The sequence below is a fragment of the Musca autumnalis genome, unplaced genomic scaffold (assembly GCF_047663935.1).
Source record: "Musca autumnalis isolate F117 unplaced genomic scaffold, ASM4766393v1 scaffold_4, whole genome shotgun sequence".
NCBI lineage: Eukaryota > Metazoa > Arthropoda > Insecta > Diptera > Muscidae > Musca > Musca autumnalis.
In genome coordinates this window covers 75,891,540-75,917,437 of record NW_027411977.1, presented here as the reverse complement: position 1 = coordinate 75,917,437, position 25,898 = coordinate 75,891,540, and the positions used below count along the sequence as shown (strand labels likewise).

At 36.2% G+C, this 25,898-nt stretch overlaps 1 protein-coding gene across 4 annotated transcripts; it reads left to right on the top strand.

Annotated features, from left to right (window-relative positions):
- The first annotated feature begins 9,230 nt into the window (after positions 1 to 9,230).
- Positions 9,231 to 19,617, top strand: Ciz1 (Ciz1 zinc finger protein). Of its 4 annotated transcripts, none has more exons than XR_012412696.1 (9): positions 9,231 to 9,433; positions 9,705 to 9,949; positions 13,081 to 13,128; positions 14,253 to 14,629; positions 15,136 to 15,886; positions 15,952 to 16,275; positions 16,346 to 17,013; positions 19,080 to 19,418; positions 19,539 to 19,617. XR_012412696.1 is itself a non-coding variant. In XM_073984463.1 (8 exons), exons 2-8 carry the CDS (start codon positions 9,707 to 9,709, stop codon positions 19,312 to 19,314), a joined length of 2,646 nt encoding a protein of 881 aa, XP_073840564.1. In that variant the 5' UTR covers positions 9,231 to 9,433; positions 9,705 to 9,706; the 3' UTR covers positions 19,315 to 19,617. The 4 variants fall into 4 exon arrangements, 1 of the variants encoding a protein (XP_073840564.1); XR_012412695.1 differs by having other exon boundaries at positions 19,492 to 19,617; XR_012412694.1 differs by having other exon boundaries at positions 19,475 to 19,617.
- Positions 19,618 to 25,898: the final 6,281 nt, after the last annotated feature.

Sequence of the window (25,898 nt, the reverse complement as noted above, 5' to 3'; positions counted from 1 at the left end):
TCACATCCATCATCACAGCATCAACTACATACTCAACTTTACAACAAATCCGCAACAATCCAGCATCTATCATCACCACACATAACCCAACCACAACAAACAGTTTCACAATGGACCTCAAGGTCTCCGAGTGAAGTAGCTGCCAACAACGGTAGCTGCGCGTCCTAAAACCAAACCAAACCAATCGGTTGCTTGCCGGTGTGGCCGTTCACTTTTGTCAGTCATCATGCAACCACAAAATATTTTGTGGTTGCTGGACGGTTGGACAGTTATCGATAACTGCGAAATATCGACATTCAAAACTGACAATGTGTACTGCTCTCAAAAGAAAATGTAAGTCCCGGTCCACACTAGAGTGATTTCATTGAAAAAATTGCATGAAATTATGCGTCTCTAGATCGACTTCCATAGTAGAGTAAAATCATAAAATTGGTGTAGTGGGGAATTCGATTTAATGATAGGTTTATATTTACGCATGATACAATGATACAAGGTAATCTCACGCTCACAACTCACATAGTTGTATTTGCTTTGCCGTCCCTTCATTGACAAAATGTTTTTGACAAACTTTGTATGTATATGTTAAAATATATATACATATGTCAGTTATATTTACAATTTCAAATTGTAATAAAATTTTATTCTTTCAAATTTTGATTAAAATTTTAACGGAAAATGAATTTCCATTTCAAATTTTCGATAGACAATGGCACAGCCCATCTCGGGAGATTTGCTTGCGGGTTGTGACAGTGGTGGTTTCTTTGATGCTATGATACCGGTGTTAACACGTCCAAAATTAAACCAGAACCTCAACGAATTTTTGGTGCCGCCAGTTCCAAATGAAAAGGAGGCGAAGTTTCCCAAACAATTAATTAAAAAATTGTCAACAATTGTGGAAACATCGCAGCATGGAACAACACAATAACAATAGAGGTTTCAATAACACCAACCCCTCCCCCACCTAAAAATTCAGATCTTCGGAAAAAATTAAAAAAAAGTCGCCAGCGGTGATGCTCGTGGTGGATTGGAATGTTAATTTGAAGAAGATAAAAGTGAAACAATAACAAAGTGGTAGATGAGATGCGGCATCCAATAACCAGGATAATTTCTTTGAATTTTCCACCCAGTTACCACCAGGGTTTCGGAGTCGGAGTCGGAGTCGGAGTCTACGAGTCGGAGTCGAGCAATTTTGCTGGAGTCGGAGTCGGAGTCTGAGTCGAAAAAAATAACTCGACTCCGACTCCGGGCAAAATTTTTTCCACTTTATAGAAATATAACATTAAATTTGAAACAAGAACTTTTTTTAAAAATCATTATTTATTTTAAAAGAAAGGTATAAGAAAATATATATGCAAATTATATATTATACTAAATTAAAGGCCAATTCACAGGATAGTAAATATCCTTTGAAGTGTAGTCTATTCATCCCTATTTTGTTGATCCAATTGATTCGTTACATTTTTGCAAACAAAAGTAAAGTTCTATGACAATCGAGTTAAGACTGGACCTTTTAACCTCTTTCGTCAGAAATCTTACTGGTCTTCTCACAAAGGTCTATTGGTATTCTCATCTTGTTTTTTATGAGAAGTCATCCTTGTCTTCTATTAACGACATTGTGATCTCTATGGGAAATCTTACCCTGTGACACGAAATGGAAGTTAAGATCTGGGGGAGGAAAATTCCTTTTGGGAATGAAAGCCCCAATTGAGAACCCCAAAGGATCCCATAGCTGAAATTTCTGAGTCATGACATAATGAGTTTTTTGATTTGTCCCCCATCAATCATTGAGAAAATAGTTTTATATCTCTGTTTGGAGATATTGTTTCAACATTTTTAGATGACATGTTTTCAGTTAAATGGAATGAGGAACGTTTCTGCCAAATATGCTGTCCTAGCTCAGTTTCTTCCATGTCCTTTTTGTTCTTGAACCCAAAAAGTAAAACAAAATTAAATTTTCTACAAAAATGTTCCACCGAAAATTATATGTAGGTTTCCCATATCCAAGAAATCGACATTGTCGCGTTTTCATTGTCCTTTATCAGTTTTACCCGTTACTTTCTCAAAAAACAGTATGTTTATGTATTTCGGTAAATTTCGCATAATCTATTAACTATATACCAAATTAGGATGGTTACGCTTCTGAATTTGAGACTAAGCACGATGAATTGTTGGCTTACATCCAGTTTGAAACTTGGTCGTGAACTGCTTATAGTTTTTATTGCATGTAGTCCTTACGATTTGTATTGCCCCATCATTTTCACATATTTTGAAGGCTCAAAGATTCTCTCACGCGGAAGAATTCCGTCCAGACAAAAACTTTCTAACTTTGAAATTTGTCAATGTAAGATTCGCAGAAACAGTACTGATATGTTCGAATTTATTCGAACAAATGCCCTTTCTAATGAATATGTAAGGAAAAACTAACACATTAGCCTATATAGGCCAAAATATAGGAAAAAATTACAATTTTGTGCACATTTTATTCATTTTTAGTGGTATAGGAATTCACTCTCGGAGTCGACCCGGAGTCTGAGTCGGAGTCGGAGTCGTGAAAAAAACTCGCCTGGAGTCGGAGTCGGAGTCGAGCCGAAAATACCTCGACTCCGAAACCCTGGTTACCACGCAATACCTCAAAGGGTTCACTTGCTAAGAAACTGGACAAGCCTGTGACAGGTCAACTACGAATTGCCACAGAAAGCAATACACCCATGACTCAAAATTCTAAAAGTGTTTGCGATATCGAAACCCCTGATCAAGGAACGACTAAATCAAAACGTTCGGCGTCATTCCATGAAACTCAATCATATTCTGCTTCCCCAACATCTTCTATGGAAAACAAAAGATGCTCTGGAAATGAGTAATGTTTGACACTAAAATCAACATTATTAAGAACTCCACATGTGTGCCAAATCATGGTCCAATATCTTCAAAAAATCTATCAAAAATTCATGAAGATTCAATACCTATAAAGGACAAGGACATATCAGCATAAAAAATTGTCCAAACCTAAATTAAGTTTTTAGATAACTCATTTTCGAATTATAGCATCGATGTCAGGCAATCGGAATGTGTTGCTATACTATACTATATGATACCTACCCCACAAACACATAAAATGCTATTTATTTAGACTTAAGGATCTGTTCTTATTTCTACATTTATGTCTGCTTCTCCTTTTATTGTTTGTTTATAGTTACAGAAAAATATCTAATAAAAAAACTATATTACAAAATTTCTTCGTAACTTTTTAATACTTACGCACAGTGGATCCACTTGTATGGAGAAAGTGGCCAAAAATATTTCGAGTGTAAATATCAAGCTAATTCGTCGTTTAAAGCTTTGTGCTGTTGCGAAGATTGTTTTAAGAAAGCATGAGCGTAACATTCTCCCCCCTTCCCCTCTGGAAGGGGCTTACGGTAAGAATCGTTTTATGCAGTTAATACAAAATTGCATGAATAAAGGTCACGACTATCTTAAGCGCTCGGCACATACGGTGCGTTGTGCGTCGCGCTACAACAACCACATGAAAAATGTGTAAGTGATGCCAAGTTTTTTGAAAAACAACAACATGGCTGGCGCATTAAAGTTAAACATAATTTAACTGTTTTGGGACAACGCATGTCCCAACGTGTCACTAAACGGACCGTATGTGCCGAGGGCTTTATGATGCAGAAACAGGCGTGGAGAAACAAAACAATCTCCAAAACAACATAAAATCCAGCCAATTTAGCGGATTAAAAAAATAGACAATTTTGTCTGAAAAGTGCAAAAAATTTTAATATAGATCTTATAGCGTTCTTCCAGGATAGCACACACCGCCCATATAAGACAAATTTGGAAGAAGATTTCTTCGCCTTGACGTTGATGCCAATTATGTTAATGTACATGGTCAGATATCGGTATTATACGCTAATATATCCATTGAAACCCTATTCTAAGGCAGTTTTAGTCAGCGACCCACAATTTATAGTCTGGCACTAGATGGCAGCTGATATTAATACTGAATAATCTTAAACCCATGACCTACATTGGAAAATTAATCCCGAGGTGGGCACTGGTGGACTAAGAAAACATACAGATAACTGGAATTCCACAACACCTCTTTAAACACTGTTTTTTAAAGAAAATTAAGCTATTACCCCCTCCTTCAAAATCCACTATAATCTTTTTCAATACGTATAAGTTTCGCGATATTTAGAATATATTTACAGGCTCTTAAAATATTGGGTGTTCTCACAACAAATGTTCTGATTTTGGTGTCATTCTTAAGAAGTGCGCGTTTGAATGAAACAAAAACTAATATATTTTTAAAAAGCTCCATGTCATAGGTGTCGCATATGACAGACGTTGTACCAAAACGTTGACATTCATTTTTTTTTATTTTTGGCCAATGGGTGGATCCACTTTGTAACGGCCTAGAAAGATAAAAACCTTTTTAATTTTTTCCACATCTTGACCAAAACTACAGTAATGGTACGTTTTTCTGCGGTTGACGAATTTTGGACAATGGATTGAGACGACGACAATGACGGAAGACTTTCTTGCGGAGTCAAAGAGTGCGTTACGGATTTCTTCAGATTTGAGAAGGCGAGACAAACCGGTGCTGGTCATCTTGGAGTGAGGAACATTGCATCCTTCTTCCGAGATCTGCAGATTTCCAACTATGAAATTAAAAAGCGCATACAAATATTATTTGTCTTTTCTCATTTCTTATTCAGCTTGAAAGTGGTAAATTGACTTACCAGGTCGGTTGTTGTTGTAGCAAATATGTTCCTTCGAATGTTATATCAGTTACTATGTTCTGATTCATCTGTATGTGGACTTAAAAATTCTACCAATACGAATTAAGGCGTCTGCATTGTACGGATCTTAACAAGGCTAATCCACTCGCGTATGCATTGGCAGCTGGCGTTCTTCTGCTGCGATGGACGGGAGGTGGTCTCCAGTACGCTGCTGGACTGTGTGGCAGTAGATGTAGGGCTGATATTTACATATTATTCAGATGGAAGAATTCCGATTTCCTTTTGTATATTTTAGTATATTTCCACACAACTGCAATATATCCACACGGGCCGCGATGCCTGTTTATTTTTTGCACAACGCTTACAACTTTTTATTAGCAATTTTTTCCAAAATTACTTAAAAATATGTAATATACACAATATTTCAAAAGAATAAAGAATGTAAACAAACAATATATGTATGTATTTTGTTATTGTTGTCAACAACAACTTTCATATTGTTTCGAATGCATGGTTGTATTTGGCAGCTCAAGGACGGTTTTTTCAAATGAGATTACCTTCTTATTCTGCCATGATATTTACGAAATCCACTCGATTTCAACTGTCAATTCCATTGCTCAAAGGTCAAATGAAATCTCATCTGAAATCCATTGGATTCAATTTGACGTTTAACCAATGGAATTGACAGTTGAAATCGCGTGGATTTCGTAAATGTAAACCAAGCATAAGAACGCCTAATTTCATGAAATTTTTTAATGAAATTCGTGCTAGTGTGGACCGGCACTAAAATAAAACGGTCTGTTTGTTTCATACGAATATTGCAACAAAGCAAAATTGCAGAGCACATGAAACCGTGTACACTAGTTTCTTGAAATTATGCATTATTCCCAAAAAATGCAAAGATTCATGTCCAAATTTTATTGAAATTACTCTAGTGTGGCTCGATAATAAAGAAGGTTAATCCTTCAAAAGGCTATAACATAAACATGGCCTTATTTATGGAGTTTCTACACGGTATGTTTTTTACATATTTATGCATAGCAACTGTCACTTTTTTCGCCCATATGAAATTCTTTCTGCACGGCAAAAATTTATTTTTCATTCGTTTTCTGTTGTTTTCTTTATTTATATCGCGTAAAAACAATACAGCTGTTTACCTTTGGTTGTACAGACGGGAATAGAGCGCGTTCTATTCGGAAAATATACATATGTATGCACCATGGCAGAACTACCAGGTAGTGGTATCACACCAGCTGATCGAATATGAAAAGTCAAATCCCTTTATAAAAAAAATTATTTTTGTTGTAATTTTCCCAGCAACATAAATGGTCTGTTCCAGTACTACACATTTCTACACATTTTTAATCCGATAACCGATTTTTCCTTTATGTTATCGAAAAAAATAGTAAAAATGTGTAGAAATGTGCAGTACTGGAACATACCAAAAGAAAGTTTTGACATAACATATTCAAAATTTTACGATGCCACTACCTGGATAACTGTGCCATGGTAGGCACATAGTCCCGGTCCACACTCGAATGAATTTCATTAAAAAATTTCATGGAATTAGGTGTTCGTAGGTCGAATTCCCCACTACAGCAATTTCATGATTTTACTCTACTATGGAACTCGATCTAGAGACGCATAATTTCATGTCAAAATTTCAGTGAAATTACTCTAGTGTGGACCGGGACATATGAAATTGGGCGTTCTTAGGTCGAATTCCCTACAACAGCAATGTCATGATTTTACTCTACTATGGAACTCGATCTAGAGACTGATAAATTCATGCCAAAATTTCAGTGAAATTACTCTAATGTGGCCCGGGACTATCACGTTGATGCATTGAAATTTCTGTATGGTTCACACCATGGTTCAATTATTAGAAGGTTGGGCAGGTTGATTAAATTTTTAAAAAACAACTCTGAAGCCAGTTTGCTTATAACTTCAAAATTACTAATAACAAAAGCAACAAGTTTTGTTTATTGGAAATAATGTCAAAGTTTGTTTTGTTTACATTTAATTTGAATATAATTTATTTTTTCATTTATTGACGCTTCCACATGAAATAAACATATGTATAGCCATGTCCGTCCGTCTGTCTGTGGAGATCACTCTAGTGTCCGAAAGGATTGAAGTTGTGGATAAAATGTTGGTCAAATGTATTTTAGGCCTTATAATGTTTGTATTGATAATTGGCTATATTAGTCCACGTTTTGGTATATCCGCCATATAACACGACGCATCGCTTTTAGGAATATTGAAGGTGGCATTAGTGTTTCCAGAGGTTAAAAAAGCATTTGTATGGTGAGGGTGACGTAGGGGAGAAAGTTAAAAGCAACGGTTTTAACCGGCTTTAACATGATTATGCCCATGACTTATCATGGTGCCTCTTCCATTTCAAGTGGACCCTGATCCATCCATAAGATCTATAAACACTTGGGTTGGCCGTTGGGCTAGTAACCGACCCTATAAAACATCGTACTATGAAAAAACAAACCCCAAACCCCCGTTGATGACTCTCGCAAATTTTTAACGACCATGATCTGCGAATATTTACCTGAAATGTGGCAAATATGTTTTTAAAAATACAATGACGATATTACTGAATACAGGAAATAAAATGGATAGGGAAAGGCGTCACAACATCACCCAAAGGATACGCACTGTATCATATTCAATGACCTAATGCATGAGTTCTGTTGCGGATTTTTACCTGGTCGGAGGTTAAAACATCTGGTATCCAGCTTCACCCTGAATAAAGTTATGCTGCAATTGGATAAAGGCTAAGTTTTTCCAAATGATTTTTATTTGAAATTCAAAAGCTCTCACTAAAGACATGGACGAATGGACTAACGACATATTTTACGAGTGCTTAGAAAAAAAACATATGACCGGCATCCTGCATATGGGATTAAAATTATTCTAGGACATGTTAATGCCAAAATTTAAAAGCAGAATGTTTTCGACCCAATAATCTGGAAATTCAGTTTGTCACAATGATGCATCTGACTACGGATTAGGCTGAAAGACTTCGCATCGACAAAGCACACGATAGATAACAGCACCAGATTCAAGCATCTTCACTTTCATAAGGGCACCTGGCTGTCTCCAGACCAAATCAAATTGACAACGTTGTGGTTGGACATCGGTAAATTGCAATCACAACAGATAGCCACAGCATATTCCACTGAACTGCCACAATTGCTTAAAAAGATTCCTCGCTAATGTTGAAATCAAGATTGTTTTCGAATAATCTATGTATTGTATTCTGCTTTTATTTATATTTTCATGTTATTATTTTATATTCAATCAATTTATTTTGTCATTTGTCAAAACAGTTTTGACACAATAGGAGGACCTCAGGAAAAAATTGTAATCATATGTTTGCTGTGTCCTACCTTGTAATGATTGTACCATGGTTCACACCATGTGTACAAAATTAAGACTTGTAAAAAGAGACAGTTGGTATGCACAAATATGTAAAAACATACCGTGTAGAAACCCCATTATACCAAGAATTTTACCTGGTTGATCGTTGCCAATGTGAACAAATTAAAATTGTAAAACACTTATGGCTATTCTACACGATATGTTTTTTTTAAATGTTTTACATATGTGTTGTCATGTGGTAATGTTTTTACGATATTTGTTGTGGCGCTTCTACACTCGCTTAGTCGGGAGGGGCCAGCAACATAAAGAGGAAAAAAATGTTTTTACGAAATCATGAATGAAAATCACCAATGTTACCACACGTTTTCAAAATTTCCACGCCTCGGTAAATGGCAAGTAGAAATTAAAATTACCAAACGCGTAGGTAAAGATAACTAATAGGTAGCTATCTACCCGGTTACCTCGGGCTAGAAATTATGGCTGAATTACACCATATCGTCACCATAAATGCCGGAAGACGTAACCGACATGAAAATCGAAATTCGTTTTTTGGTGGAATCTGATACATAAAGTTAAAATACATGCTCTGGCAAAATTTCAAGCTTCTACGTTCAAAAACAACGATGTTATTCAAGAAATGGCATTTCGGAAAATGGGATAATATTGCCGATTTTGTTGTAATGGAGGATCTCAAAACTAAGCACTTCAGCGGTTTTGGTTTCACTACTAATTCCCCTTCGTATATGATCGATAATATCCCATATACTCGCCTTCATAAGATTAATATTCCATAAAAAAGTTTTTAATTTTATAACGTTTTTTGTTTCTCATGTAAAGTTTTATTTTTGTGGGTTACGTCTTCCGGCATTTATGGTGACGATATGCTTTTTCACATGTATGACATCAACTGGTCTGTATATATTTATACCCAGAGTAACATCATACATGTGAAAAAGCATATGGTGTAATATAGCCATTGCGGGCATAAAACAGGCCAATTCTCTTAACGTAACTCTGTCGTACGTATTGCATTACGCCGTGCGCTGCATTTAAATAAACAACATCAACGGCGTTTTGTGCCTTGTCGCCATCTTTGGTTACCAAGTATTTAACGAGTTGCCAACTATCATAATTATTAATTAGAGACAAGAAGCTTGTGAAAATTTTCTTCGCGTGCTTCTGAGTGAAAAAATTTGATAATTTCAAAATTTTAACGCAATATACTCTAGTTAATATTAACAAATAAGCAAAGAAAGAAGAAATTGTGAATTTATTTTAAAAGCATCAATAAGCAAAAGGTAATTTAATAGATTCCTAAATGTGACCAAAATATTAGGTGTGTATGCTTTTTGGAATGAGGCACAAGTAAAAAACCAATTTGTTCTCCGGCACACTTTCGCACAGACGCCGGCCAGTGTTAATAGATACATACACAAATTGTTGGAATAAAGTGTTTAAAATCCATTTTCATTAAAATTATATGTTGCCGTGATATTTTTTTTTTGCCAAAAAGTAGCATTATTGTGTTATGTGTGTACAAGTTATTAATATTATCCCAATTATTTTCAGATATGGGTCGTGGTTTTAATAGGGGCTACGGTGGTAACCGTGGCGGTTCAAATAATCGTGGTTCATCATATCGTTCATCGAACTACAGCAATAGCCGGATGCAATCTTCAGGTGGACGTTCATCAGATCGTTCCGGTCGCTACAATTCCAGCAGCAATAATGACAGCCGCTATGATTCACGCAGAGATCGCTTCAATAATTCCAGCACTAGTCGCCATGAATCTGGACATAAACGCAGTTACAGGGTGAGTAAGAATTTGTATGTACTGTTATGTTCAGTAGTAGTATGTCCATATAAAAATATTACAAAAACAAATGCAATAAAATGTGCTTAAAAGCAGGAAATGTTATTCTGGGTACATTTAAAGCCACTTAATTTGAGGATGAAATTCTTTGAGGAACAAGACGGGAATAGGTGCGCACACCCGATTTTTTTGAAATTTTTACCACAGGTAGGTCTCGTTGCCCTGATCACAAAAATATATATATCGTCTAGATGTAGTCCATACTTCCCGAGATATAGGCCATTAAAGTTCCAAATTTTCTTTTAAATTATAATTTTCTTCTGCAATAGCCGGCCTTCGGCCGGGGATTTAAGACTTTCTCCTATGGACAGGGGCAAATCTAGGGAACGGGAACAAACATTTATTTTAAATTATTAATGTTTCTCTAATTAGCCGGCCTTCGGCCGGGGATTTAAGACTTTCTGCTATGGACAGGTACAAGTCTCGGGAACGGACACAAAATTTTCTTTTAAATTAAATTTTTTTCTAAATAGTCGGCCTTCGGCCGGGAACTTAAGACTTTCACCTATGGACAAGTGCAAATCTAGGGAATGGAAACAAAACTTTATTTTATATTATTAATTTTTCTCTAATTAGCCGGCCTTCGGTTACATATTTTTGGAACTTTAAAGGCCTATATCTCGGGAAGTATGGACTACATCTAGACGATATACATATTTTTGTGATCAGGGCAACGAGTCCTACCTGTGGTAAAAAATTCAAAAAAATCGGGCGTGCGCGTGTAAACCCGTCTTAAGCCATTCTTTGATGGGTATATGTGACTTAGTATTAAAAACTTAAACTTAAACTCCCTGCCAGCATTTGGAAGTGAGTTTCTCACTCCCTCGCCTAAGACGTCACTCCGGAGACACCCGAAGAAATATAAAAGACGATCGTTGGTAAATTACACAAAGAATGCCTATAGCATTATTAAGTGACGCCTGAGTCACTTAAAATGCGATTGGGCATAAATAGAATACTCTACCAGCTGGCGGAAAATCTGAAATGTTTACCATAGGTAGATCTTTACGTCCTGATTACAAAAATGTAAAGTTTGTTGGGAACTCCTTTCCTTTACCGACCCACCGCAAAAAATTATGAAAAAATTACCACAGATAGTGCTTTTTATCCTGATTCCAATGATGTATTGCTTTTGTTGCGGAAATATATACTTCCCGAGATATGGGCCTCCAAAGTTCCACAATGGCCCTAGTCTAAAATTTTGGCAAATGAGATATTTTTATCTAAATAGCCGGCCTTCGGCCGGGATTTACGAATTTCTCCTATGGACATGTGCAAATCTCGGGGACGGGAACAAATTTTTCTTTTAAATTTAATATTTTTGGAGGCCTATATCTCGGGAAGTATACATACCCTTCAACAAAATAATACATCGTTGAAATCAGTAAAAACATCACTATTTGTGGTAATTTTTTAATAATTTTCTGCGGTGGTTTGCCAAAATGTTAGACTAGGGCCTTTGTGGAACTTTGGAGGCCCATATCTTGGGAAGTATACATTTCCGCAACAAAAGCAATACATTGTTGGATTCGGTGTAAAAAGTACTATCTGTGGTAATTTTGTAATAATTTTCTGCGGTGGTTTGCCAAAATTTTAGACTAGGGCCTTTGTGGAACTTTGGAATCCCATATCTTGGGAAGTATACATTTCCGCAACAAAAGCAATACATTGTTGGATTCGGTGTAAAAAGTACTATCTGTGGTAAATTTTTCATAATTTTCTGATGTGGGTCGGTAAAGGAAAGATAAGCCAAAAAATTTAAATTAAAAAAAAATGTTGTTTTCGTTCCCTAAAGTCTACTTAGAAAAAACTTACAATTTAAAAAAAATTTCAGATTTTTTCCGTCAGCTGGTAGAATTCAACACATTTGAACAAATAGTATAATCTGATGATTATAGGACTCGGTGGTGCTGTGGTAAGCATGCTCGCTTTGCACTCTGAAGGTCCAGGTTCGGTTCCCAAGCCAGACAACAAATCAAAATCGCATTTTTAGAATGACAAAATTAAGGGCTTATGAATTGTGACTTGATTGCATGATTTAGCTTTTAATATCTTTTGAGGTATTAGCATAATGGTGAATAATAAAAAATACCTATATTTAACTCGAAATTATTCGAAACCCAGGCCCAGAGGTACAAAATTTTTGCTTAGATGGAGGATATATAAACTTAGGTTCGCAACACCTTGGACTATTCCAATACATACAATATCGGTCAAATAAATGACGTAAAATCCCCGTTTTTGCATCTGAAGCTTTTCTTCGCTCTCTATTTAAACTGGCTCAGTTCCTCTCTTAATTTCCTTTACCGGCCCACCGCCCAACAATGTATGTCTTTTGTTGTGGAAATGTATACTTCCCGAGATATAAGCCTACAAAGTTCCGAAAATTCCCTTGTTAAATTTGAAAAAATTTTTGATTTAAAAAAAATAGTTCGCGTAGCCGAAATTTGCTCCTGTCCATAGGAGAAAGTCTTAAATCCTCGACCGAAGCCCGGCTACTTAAGAAAACTTGCGATTTAAAGGAAATTTTTGTGTAAAGGAAATTTGTTTTCAGGTTCTATCTCCAGTTGTCAGTATCTGGCAAACTTTCTAGATTGGGTTAGATTGTTGCGACAACATATGTGTATGTTTGTTAGTTCATTTTCTGCTTAATCTTGGTCTATCTCCAGTTCTAGAAATGTAGCTGGTTCGATGGGTTGTAGCCACAAAGCTACTGGAGTCAGTTGAGTAGGTTTGGCAAGGCAGTTGAAAAGGTGTAGTGCGTCGTGCGTTGGACTGATTTGATTCAGTCTTAACATATCAGAAAAAAATTTTCTCCTATCAAAGCGTATATAACCCCATTAGTCATAAGGCTTAGGTTATAATTATATCCACAACATACATATTCGCGGATATTCTGAACGAAAATTCCCCGTGTGTTTTGTCTTTCCACCGTTTCAACTTAGACAGAAAGTGAAAAAACTCACGGCGAATTTTCGTTCAGAATAACCCTAATAATCAAATATTAATATAAATCTCTACATATGAATAAAATGATATCTCATTTTTTATTATCATTTTTTTATTTCTAGGACTCATCACGTGATCGTTCCTCAGATCACAAAAGATCTCGCCAAGACGTAAGTAAAAACGACCTCAACGTTTATTTGTGTTGCCCATTTAAATAGAACACCTTAAAGAAAATAATTTAATCATATGCATTGTTCTATATATTTTTGTTGTGTATACATGCCAATATTTAACTACATTTTCATATAACTATTTTACATGTTTTTGTTGTAACGAAAACCTATAGAGTTTTATTTAGAAACAAAATATGCCGTTGAGTTTCCAAATCAAAACCTATGAAATGTTCAAAGAAAAAAAACCAAACTCACAACTCTACTCTGCAGTACGTGGATATAATAGTACTATCTACTACTACCACTACATACAAATGCTATCAATGAGACTACTCCTTCTGTGTATAGGAAAGTGTCCACGACGAATATGCTCTGTGCATTTACCTCTTTATGTCTCTAAATGCTGTAGTGTATGGGCATTGTACAGATGAAAGACTTGAGATTATGAAGAGCGCGAGAGCATTGTCTAGAGAAAATCTAAAAAAGTCAGGCAATTCATCCAGGATCAATCAGCTCATAAGACGAATGTGCGTACAAACATAAAAACCAATTAGAAATATCAATGCGCTTATATAAGAGTACAAAAAATAGACGAAGAAAACGTTTATGAAAGAAAGTGAATGAACATCCTCCTCTCTTAACATCTTCATTATCTGAAGCATTATAATATTTTTATATGTAGTCTGGCAAGGAATGTGTGCACACAGCTTAAATCTTATAATGAATATTCTTCTCAATGGTGTTTTGATAAGCCTCCAATAAAGGCTCGACATAATTCGAAATATAAACCAAACTCCATTCACTCACTCTCTACTGCAGAAATTAAGAAAAATCCAGCGGCTTTATAAAGCTACTCTCCCAACAAGAAAAACCCCAAACATTAGAAAAATGAAACACACTCCATTATGTTTTAATGTGTTTGTAATGTCAAAAGCTACCCACAAAATCTGAATCGCATAGAAAACTGTACTGAATATTGTTGTTGTTGTTTGATTGAGTATGCAGCTCTCTAGTCAATTATCTGCAAAAGTTGAAATGACAAAAAAAACAAACTTACAAACAAACATTGCTATAGATATAAATTCTCCTCTACAAATCTGTTCTCATCATCGCCACTATAGGATTATAGACGTACTTCTTCATCAACTGGAAGGGGCAATCGTACGCCTCCGCCACCACCACCACCGGTGGTAACATCGAATAGCTCATCGTCCGGATACAGAGGTGGCAATTCCTCAAGACACAGCGATCGTGATGACTCAAAGTCCAGACATCGTTCAGATATGGGACCACCAAGCAAAAGACCACCAGTACGCAGCAGCTTTACCGCACGTTTACGTGGTTCCAGTGGTCGTGTTGGAGTACGTTCTGGCCGTGGAGGCGGTTCCGGCCGTATTGTACGCCGTGAATCGAACGATCTGAGAATAATGAGACGTAAACTTATGTATGCTCAACAAAAAGACCGTGCCCGTCTCATGAAAATTGCACGTCTTACGAGGTAAATACTTGAAAATTCAAACAAAACCAAGAAAATTAACGTTTTAAAGCTCAATTACTGACACAATCCACAATCAATCGAATCATTAGAAGTGGAAATCTATTTTGAGACAATTGCCCAAATATATCCCTGAATAGAAATATGGACTGGGTCTTTTTTGCGAACAAACGCCTAATTCCCAAGGGAAACGATTCTCCGAGAGACATTAGGTATATGTTTGATGAAGTTCCCCCGCCCAGTACAAAACAAACAAACGAAAGAAGTTTCTCAAAATTGAATTCTAAACAAATTAAGTTTGTGGGTCCGGCTCCACTGGCAGCCGTTCGTTCCATTTTGTGATGACAGCAATTGATCTCGAACATAATTTTTATGATTTCTTGATATTCTATTTCTTTTGATCTGTTTGAACTGAAACAATTGATCTAAACGTATTTTTCCTCCCATATGTTGATTACCTTTCGCCATCGCCTAACAAAAATACACAAATCAAAACAAACCAATTTTAGCTCACTTAGGCGCCGTCGTTTCGAGAGACGTTCTTCAAAGAGTCCACGTCGTTCATCGAGGGGCACCAAGAAATCGGCATCTGGATCCAGTGATGAAGATGACGACAAGAAAAAGTCCAAGCAAAAGGGCAGCGATGACGAGGATGAGAACAATGATGAGGATAATAAAGAGGGCAGCGATGATAAGAAAGAAACAAAGCGTAGCAAGTCGAAGCGTTCTAAAACAGAAAAGTCGAATGCAGAAGAAGACGATGAAGAGGAAGACGAGGATGCGGATGAAGGTAACAAAACTGCTAGAGTAAAAGGTGAGGGTGATAACGACGACGAAGATGATGAGGAAGAAAACGGAGACGACGAAGACAAAAAGTCGAATGCCGATGACAAAGAACATGTAGAGGGTGAAGATGAATCAGCCGAAAAGAATGAAGAAGATGAAGCAGCAAAGGAAGCAGATGGATCCAATGAGAAGGCAGAGAAAAAAGAAGGTAAGAAAACTAAGGAGAGTAGTTCTTCAAAGAAGGAAAAGTCATCGACAGCCACCAAGAAGTCCAGTTCATCATCGTCTAAAAAGGATGACAAAGAAAGAAAATCAAAGAAGTCATCTCGCAGTGACGACGATGCCGATGATAAATCTAAAGACCGCAAAGGTCGTTCCTCTCGCCGAGGAGATAGCCCTGGACGTCGAGGCGGTAACTCACGTTTCATTAAATTGACTTGTATCCACTGTCACATGAAATGTGTTACATTCACGGTAAGACTGTGCCGAGTAATTCATTTGAAGACCACTATTGATAACCTTTTGTTAAAACATTTTAGGACTATTTATACCATTTGAGTTCGCGTGTACACAAAGCCGCTTTACGTCAAATTGCAGTACGCCAAAGGGCTCATCTATTGCGTTTGAGAGCACGACAACGTGCAGCCCAAAAGGAAATCGAAGAAAAGTCTAAGGAAACTTATGAATCTAAATTCTGTCATCTATGCCGCCTCCACTATAGGCAGCCCAAAGCTAAGCATCAGCTGTCGGAACATCATAAAATCATGAAAAAATTCCTTATGCCATACTGTTCCACATGTCACTTAGCATTTAAGAGTCCCATACTCTATGAGACCCATCGTTGTTCATTGGAACATATCAGGGTAAGTGTTTTATCAAGGAAATAAGGCAAACAACATAACAATGAATTTCGTTCTTTTCTTTTCTAAACAGAATAAGGCTCGCAAACAAGATTCCGACTCGGATAACAGCGGAGATGAGGAGATGCGTGAAATTGATTTGAATAAATTTATGACAGTCGATTCGGTTGGAGAGATTGATGATGAAATGGATGCAGATGTTGAAGCTCTACTGAATGATGCAAATGAGGATTCCGATGAAGAAAACGAAGACAAGGAACGTACACCGGTTGGCAAAGAATTTGTTAAAGATGTCACAGCTTTCTATTGCGAATTATGCGAACTATTTGCATCGACAGAAAATACGACATTGGAAGAATTTTCCAAAAAGCATTGCTTGCAAAGATCTCACTTGAAGGCCTATTTGCGCCATAAGGAAGAAGAAAAGAATGCCCAGAAACGTAAAGAAGCTAAGGAGAAAAATACATCAGAAAGTGAAAACAAAGAAGAAGGTGACGAGGGCGAAGAAGAGGGAAATAAGGAAGAAAATGAAGAAGCCACAGAGGAGAATGAAAAGACTGAGAAGGCCGATGGTCAAGAAGAGCAAGATGAAGAAAACGATGTGGACGATGAGGCACAAGCTGATGAAAAGCTTTGGGAAGATGTCGACAAAGACTTGGGCGATTTGCTGAGACATGTCGATCCTGAGGAACGTGATGAGGATGAAGAAAATGATTCGGTTCTAAATATTGATATAGAAAGGTTGGTATAGATAGTTGGGTTAAAATTGTATGAATCTTTGATAGGGTTTATTATTGGGGGTTATCACGAACGGCAATTCCCCGTGAATTTTTTCACTTTCTCCCTTATGTTGCAACGGCGGAAAAACAAAACTCACGGGGAAGTTTCATTCATGATAATCCCCATTATTTAGTGCTTTAATGTTAAATCCTGGGAACATAATAAATGCTTTTAGAAGTACCATGGACTTTATTAAAAAATCTTTCGCTCGATTGAAATATTGCCATAATTTATGTAATCGATTTTTAAAGATTCTGAATCATGTTTGCTTGTGTCTTGAGTATTCCTCTTATGGCTTAACTTCGTATTACTCTCTATCGCAGGGAGAATTTTTTTTACAAAACAAACTGACAAGCGTTCTGAATCATGTTTTTTACTTCTAAAATGTATCACAACAAAATTCATTTATTATTTGTACCAGTGCACGATGGGGCCAATGACAGGTTTTCGAGGCAACAAATCACTGGGGGAAGCTAGACCTTTAAAATTTTGTACAGATGTTTATAATGGGCTTAGAAACTAATATGCCAAATTTGGTTCATATCGGTTCATATATACATATAGCTGCCGTATATATGGTCGCCCTATTTTAAGCAATTGATGGACCAAACACGCAAATTTTTAGGTATTTGGTGCACCAATCCCGCTATGTATGTCCAATCTTGATGAAATTTGAAATGTGTGACGGATTTTGGTCTAGAAACATTTTTGGCAAATCACATTGAAATAGGTTCAGAATTGGATATAGCTCCCATATATATGTTCGCCCGATTTCAGGAAAATGATTGACCAAGCATGCAAATTCCATCAAATTACAATAAAATTTGGAAAATGTTACGGAATTCGGACTACAAATAAGTTTGTCAAGTTATATTGAAATCGGTTCAGATATAGAAATAGCTAAAATTTCATGGTTCTGTCTGTGCTTTGTTATAAGTTAATAAAAAAAGGTTCCAAATTTAGTAAAAATCGGCTAAGATTCCCCCACAAAAGCCAAGGTTTGCGATATCTTTGAAATTATATATTATTATTATTATATTCGTCTATTATATTTTTCCGAAATCCAATTGGTAACATTAATGGGTTTCCGATTATTCGCCAACCAAAACATAAAAATGTCCATATTTTTAAGTATTACGACATCTGAAATCACATTTTTATGAAAAGGCGCAGATAGGCGCAGCTAATTTTTTCACAAAATAATAGTAGACATTAATACCTTTCACCACATATATATAATATCCTAGATCTACCTAGATCTCAAAAGTTATACTCCAGAGAACACATGGATAACAAAGCAAAATACACCAAAAAAGACATAACATCTTAACTCAAAAATACATTTACCACACATAACATTTTTATTATTTGTTAACACTATCTTATTTTACATACCCATTGAAGAGCTTTCCATGTTTAAAAAATATAAAAATGTTGAAATGTTCTTTTTGGCGCCTAAAATGCTTTCACTACTTATTTATAATGAATGTCGGAAAATGATGCATAAGAAAATATATCACCATTGCCAGATCTGTATGTAGCTATGTGATGTTACCAGATTGATTTCTATTTTTATTTTTAGTGATTCAGAGTGTTGGCAATCGAAATCCGTTATTATTTTTTTCAAATTGTTCACTTCAAAAATTGACTTTTTGCCTCGAAAACCTGCTATTGGCCCCATCGTGCAGTGTACGAATTGGTCAATGAAGCAATTTCTATACAAACAGCGAATGTTAAATCGGAGTTTAATCAATCTGCTACCTTTAAAAAAGCGCCTTCGAAGAGAATTACTTGTGCTCAACAATTTTCCATTATTGTATTTGCCCTATTACTGTTAAAAAAATTCAAACCATATCCAACAAAATCAAATGGAAGTGGTTCGAGCAGAAGAAGTGGGTGGTGGTCCATACCAGTCGAAATAAATAACATCTATGACTTATGTTATTTATTTCGATAATATCAGATAATACATTTCTTTTACTACAATCTATTCAATAAAATGTTTTGTTTTTTGTTTTTGTCTTCAGCGAAAAACACAAAAACAAGGAAGTGAATGGCAAGAAAGACGAAGAATCTGAAGAAAAGGACGACGAATTAAAGAAGTCATCAAATAAAGAAGACAATACGGAAGTTTCCACCTCCACCGAGACAGTTTCTACACCAACTCCTGCTAAGGGAAAACCACAAAGAACAACGAAGGCCAGTGCTGCGAAGGCCAATGCACCTAAGGAAGCAGCAGTTGAGGAAGAAACCAAAGAGTAAATAATAAACACATCGGTCATATATGTCCGTTAAAAAAGAGATCTAAATTGGTGGCAATACTCTTTGAGTATTCTTCAGAGTCCTTAAATTTTTAAAAACAAAATGTATGGATTTCTCTTAGTATTTAATTTTAATTTTCTTTTGTAATATTTTTTGTTAGTTCTTTTTCTTTTCTAGGTATACACTTACCTATTTATTACCATTTTTGCAATTAAAATATCCAGTTTAAGTATAACCGATTTATCTCTAAAATTGGGAAAAATAAATACAGAAATAAATGTGGACATCATTTTAAACAATAAATTATGTATGAAAATTGTTTTTCTTTGGGTGGCAAAACAAAAACTTACTTTCACTTGCAAAGTGGTAATAGGGGTTTTTGCAGCAACCTTATTGATGTGTGGGTCGTTAAATGTGCCACTTAATAGCAAACAGAGTCGAGTTTGGCGTTCATGCATGACGACAAGTAGTGTGTTCATTAATTCCATTGAGTGCTTCCGTTGTTATACTTTGTAAATCCATGAAAATATTATTTAATAAGGGATCACCACAACATTATAAAGTTCAAATAACGTTCATATTTGGATTTTTATTATAATTGCATTAAAACAACAACACACACGTTGTCTTCTGTTCAAATCGCTATATGGTAGTGGTGCTGCTGCTCCAATATCATTAAAACTAACTAACATTCACTTTTCCTTCCCTGGTTGGCTACTGTTGTTGTGTAAACATCTGTTTAGTTGGAGACTCACTCTTTAATGTTATTAGCAGCTGCTTTTTTGTTGATGTTGTTCCTTTTGTTATGTTTACATAATTGAAAGAGGGGGACTAGTAATTAGGTTAAAAGAAAGGGATCATAGCGACCATGAGGTTATCATTCATCTTAAAAAGGAAGTGTAATTAGAAATATCTTGTGGGAGGGGTAAAAATGCCCTTTAGGTTTCAAAACGGGAATATCCGAAAAACTAATAATCTATGCCAGTGCCGGACAACCATTTGTCGCTGCCCAGCAAACCAAAATCGGAAGAAACATACGAGTTCGGACCGAAAGTCGGAAGAAACATCCGAAAGTCATATGGCGTGGTTGACGTGTTCTCTGACAGAAATTCGGATGAAAATCGGAAGTTTTTGCAGACTTTCGGACCGAATTCTGATGAACTATCGTATGAATTTCTGATTTATTAACCGACGTTCGGACAGATGTCGGTCGGAATTCGGTCATAAAAAGCTCGATTAATTTAATTAAATTTCTCGTTTATTAGTTTTCTCGTTTAGAGTTAAGCTTGATGATCGGAAATTATTTGCAAGTGAAAAAGGAAAGCCAAGGACTCGAACCCACATAGTTCACTGGTGGTAAAGCAGATCTTCGGACGTATCGTATATTGGATGTTGTTCGTGTACTCTACAGTAGGATGCAAAAGACCTTAGCCGATTACAAGAAGTTACTGAACTTGTACAAATTTTTGAGTAAACTTGGACCCGAAAGTACGGGTACAAAACTCTGGTTAGACCCGGCTCTACTAAACCGATTGCTACAAAGTGTATCATTGGAAAGCTTATGGAAATACCTATCCAACAAGTGCCATATGATGGGGTTATTTTCAAGTAGTCAGGTGATATAACCCAAAAACTGATGTTTGGACCCGGATGTTTCCATAAAACCCTCAAAAAGTCGAAAATGGGCCCATTATAGGATCCCAATTAATATAAGCCAGATTGTAGCTCACACTTTAACCTCTCCAAAATTGTGCTATATGTTCTAATACCTTCTCTGGATCCAGAGATATGGCTCTTAGAATCTCGACAACCCGGTCTCTCTAAGTGGCTATTTATAGAAAAAAAAAAACAAGTAAAAAAGTATCAGTCGGCTTTGCCGACAGAGATATACCCTCAGCCTGTGCAAATTGAAACACTTTTTTCAAAAAAAAAAAAAACTTATGTACATATTTAGGGGGTTTCAAAATTTTGGTCGAATGAACCGACAAAAATGTTGATTAGGATTAAAGCTCAAAAATTTTGCGGAAAACGTACTTAAAGGAATGGACCTACATAGACCATGGGGGTGCCATAGGAGGTTTTTACACCCTTCGGGCTGTTTTCTCAAGAAGTATGGATTTGCCCCTGAAAAAAACTTTTACCATCGTAATTGAGGCAGCGAATGCAAGTTACTTCAACAAAAATCCATGTGATTCGATATCAGGTCCTAAAGTGAACTTAAGCGAAATTTTGTGTGGGAGGTACCGGATTGAGTAGACAAATATAGTCTATATTTGAGCCTGATCTATATCTGGTAGATATATTAGGATGTGTAAAGTATGGACCAATTCGGGCACTTCCTTTAAGTGTTACCGTACAAACAATTTTTTACATTTTTGAACTTTTGTGGGGGAGGTACCGAGTGGACCGATATAGCTTATCTTCGAGCTTAAACTATGTTTGGACAAAATATTACTAAGGCCAAATGTTGTACCGAATCGGCAGATCCGTTCTAGAGTTATCTTGCGCTCCAACCACCTCACACGGTGTCATAGGTGTTTTTTGCAACTTTCATGCTATTTTCTCAGGAAGTATGGACTTGCCCCTATTGAAACTTGTACCGTCAGTGAATACAAGTTGCTAAAACAAAAATCAAAGCGATTCGAGAGATGGCCCTAAACTGAACTTTTCCGAAATTTTGTGTGGGAGGTACCCGAAGCAGTGGACCGATTAAGTCCATATTGAAACCTATCTAAGTCTGGTACACATTTCAGGATGTGCAAAGTATGGAACAAATCAGTTACTCCCTTCAAGAGCACAAATTTTCCGAACATTTTCGAACTTTTGTGTGGGAGGTACCGGAAGGAGTGGACCGATATAGCCCATCTTCGAACTTAAACTAAGTTTGGGCAAAATATTACGAAAGCCAAAATTTTACCGAATCGGTTCTTCCGTTCGAGAGTTATCGTGCGCTCCAGCCAGACAGACGGACGGACATTGCTCAATCGACTCCAAATTGTCTGAAACACATTTCGTCCAAACATACTTGGGGTCTAAAACCATTATTTCGATGAGGCACATTTTGCCCGTATAAAAGTTTATATACCCTCGTTAGCATAAATGCTGAGGGTATAATTATAATTTAAAAGAACATTTTGTTCCCGTTCTCGAGATTTGCACCTGTTCATAGGAGAAAGTGCTAAATCCCCGGCTGAAGGCCTATAATGTAAAGAAATGGGCCCTACAGAACCGAGTTCTCAAGATTCTAAGGGCCATATCTCTGGATCCCCAGAAGCTATTACAACATTTTGGAAATCTGACATACAATAAGCGGGCGCCCATAATGGGTCCATTTTTTACATTTTGAGGGTTTTATGCAAAAAACCCGGGTCCATAAATTGATTTTTGGGCTATATCACATGAATATCTGGAAGTAACCCCATCACATGACCTATATGAATTGTATGGTGTCTGAAGTAAAGGAACGCTTTTCGAGTAAAAAGTTGTAAAACTAGAAGGAACAGAGAACGTAAAGGAACAGAGCTAATTTTTCTGTCTACAATATTTACTGTAGCCAATTTTTGATTCGATCAATGGTTTTTAAAAAATGGACCCGAAAACCTAAAAACCCCCTTAAAATTTGACCTTTGACCCCGAATAACTTTTTTTTGCACACATGGAATTGATGGGGACTTTTAGGACGTTGCTTCTAATGACAAACCCTAGCTCTCCACCAAAATTCAGCTTTGTGGGAATTTATGCTATTTCAATGTCTATTTTGACTGGGCTATATGTAACAGAATAACTTTCCTCGAATTATTGCATTTCATAATTTCACTCTAGTTCGCTATTAATTTTATTAATTTTGACATTTATTGTCTTCATCCGCTCTCATTTTAATGCGATAATAAAACAGAATATATAATAACGCTAATTGGCGAATGGAAGAAAATGCTATTCATTGTAACTACCTATGAATTTTCTTTCTCTTCGTTTCACAATACCCCTGAATTTGTTTTATGTAAATTTGTTTAGCTAGCGAGTACGATAACAGTAAAAGAGAATTCCCATAAAAAAGTATGAAAATGTAAATCATGTTTCTATGAATTGTGTACCATGTCGTATGAACGGGTTAATTCGTGTACGTAATTATGAGAGCGAACAAAGTGATTCAAATGCTGGTATGAACATGGCATAACTTATGGGTAAGAAGGGAGAAAGGGAACGCCTTCACCTCCGCTCTCTTCTAAAAACTAAAATAATTTCTAATTAATTTAATTAATCGAGCTTTATGACCTAAGGAGATTACATTGAAAAATTGATATCTAGCGAAGTCCTACACACACACATCAACCGCTATGCGACGATCGTATCGTTAGCTGGTTAGGCTAAGATCTACAGGCATATTAGTTGTTGTTGTTGCTAGACAATTTTCGCCATTTGCATTTGTGAATTTCAAATTGAAGCTTTTTATTTCCAAAGACCACTCATTTGTCCCCCTTCTATTCCAGAAATCAATTTTTCAATATTATGCCTGATTTAGACTATGCTGGATTTAGCAAATCCAGTGGATTTAAGTTGTCATTTTCATACAACATATGTCAAATAAAGCCAGATAATTGCTAAATCCAGCGTAGTCTAAATGAACTTTTACATTCATATTACAGCCAATGGCTTTTTTCCATCGTAGACTGTATATGGGCCATTATTACATGTGTTCTTTTACTATCTGATGGATTTGAAAATGCAAAATAAACTAATTTGGAGGCAATACAAATATAATTTTCACTTTTAACTTTAAGTTAACCGGAACTCTATAAATCTGTTCTGTAAATCCAAACTATAACAAAAGAATACTTATAATAATGGGGGTATATCTTTCACATCGAAAGATTTTTAAGTGGATTGTGGTTCAGAACGCTAAGACATCAACAACATTGTCTGTTAGTTGGCGACGACCCAGGTTCGAATCCTAGACAATGTTTTTTAATACTTGATCCCACGCTACTTTGTTAACTCTAAAAACCGTTGCAAAATTTTTTTTGTCAAATTGACAACGTCGTGCTCAATTCGTCCACAAACGGTGTTCATACACTATCGACAACGAATGTACGGATGTGGTCAGTCTCACCACGTATGGACGTATGGTGTCATTTTTTCCCTGGGTGTAGATATATTGGAGTCAAATATAGCAACATATTAACGCTTGAGATCCCTGCCCACATTTTACATACAACTTTGGTATTAGCCACATTCCTGTATTTTGGGAAATACTTTCAACGGATGCACATTTCTAGAATTGTTCATTTTTCCTTCTTCGGAAATCGAAATAAAAAAATTATCGGAAATAGATTCAGATTCGTCAAAATCTCAAAAAGTATTAGTCGGCTTTGCGGATAGGAATATACCCTGAGACTGTGTGAACTGAAACTTTAATCTATGGACAGAATAGCGGCTACACAACCAAAATCCTTTAACCCAATGCTATGTATTAGGTGATTTTCAGAATTGTGTAGCCATTTTCGGACGTATGAACTCACCAACAAAATATGGATTTTATCATTGATCATAAATGTTACGGAGGAGGTAACTGAAGAAATGGACCGGACCAACATAGTTCATTTTGGAAGTATATCTTATTTTGCGAGTCATTCCTTTTAAAAGATATTGCGCCCACAAGTCATTTCAGTGCGTCACAGTATAATTTTCAGTTTTTTCAAGAAAAAAATATACACACACAAAGAATACCGAACTTAAACTGCATTAAACAACTATTTTGAAGGTTTGTTGGGATGTACAAAATATTACTAAAAACTTAAAACCCGTTTAATTAGAAATTGTTATTAAATATGTTTATATCTTCATATATGTATATATGTATGTATATATGTTTATATGTTTATATCTTTATTTAGTTTTAAGGATTAAGTTCAGAGTTAGGTGTAGTTTAGGATAACTTTGCTTTTGTAACATAGATGGCCTTGTAGGCTTGGTTACCCATTCGAAATAAATAAAATAAAAATAAAAACCAAAGTTTGGAACAAATCTGTTGCTCCGTTCAAGAAAAATCGCACATACCACTGTAGCTACAATTCTTGAATTGTGGGGGGAAATACCAGAAGGAGTAGACCGAAAATCACCATCTACGAACTTTATATAAGGAAATATTGCTATAAACAATGTTTGCCCAACGCAGTATCCGGTTCGAAAGTTGTCGTGCCCACCAGCCACTACACATGATGGCCCTAGGTGTTCCTTACAGCTTTCGGGCCATTTTCTCTGGAAGTATGGGCATGACCCTGAAAAAACTTGTATTGTAGTAATAGGGGCCCCGAAAACTATTGCTGCAAAAAAGCAAACCGTTTCCAGAGAGGTCTTTATAATTTATTTATATAATAATTATACCCTCAGCATTTATACTAACGAGGGTATATACACTTTCATACGGGCAAAATGTGCCTCATCGAAATAATGGTTTTAGACCCCAAGTATGTTTGGAAGAAATGTGTTTCAGACAATTTGGAGTCGATGGAGCAATGTGCGTCCGTATGTCTGTCTGGCTGGCTGGAGCGCACGATAACTCTCGAACGGATAAACCGATTCGG

Coding starts and splice junctions, on each gene's coding strand:
- Ciz1 (XM_073984463.1), top strand. CDS start 9,707: ATGGGTCGTGGTTTTAATAGGGGCTACGGTGGTAACCGTGGCGGTTCA. Junction 15,887..15,951: donor TGAAATGTGTTACATTCACG/GTAAGACTGTGC, acceptor AAAACATTTTAG/GACTATTTATACCATTTGAG. Junction 17,014..19,079: donor CTAAATATTGATATAGAAAG/GTTGGTATAGAT, acceptor TTTTGTCTTCAG/CGAAAAACACAAAAACAAGG.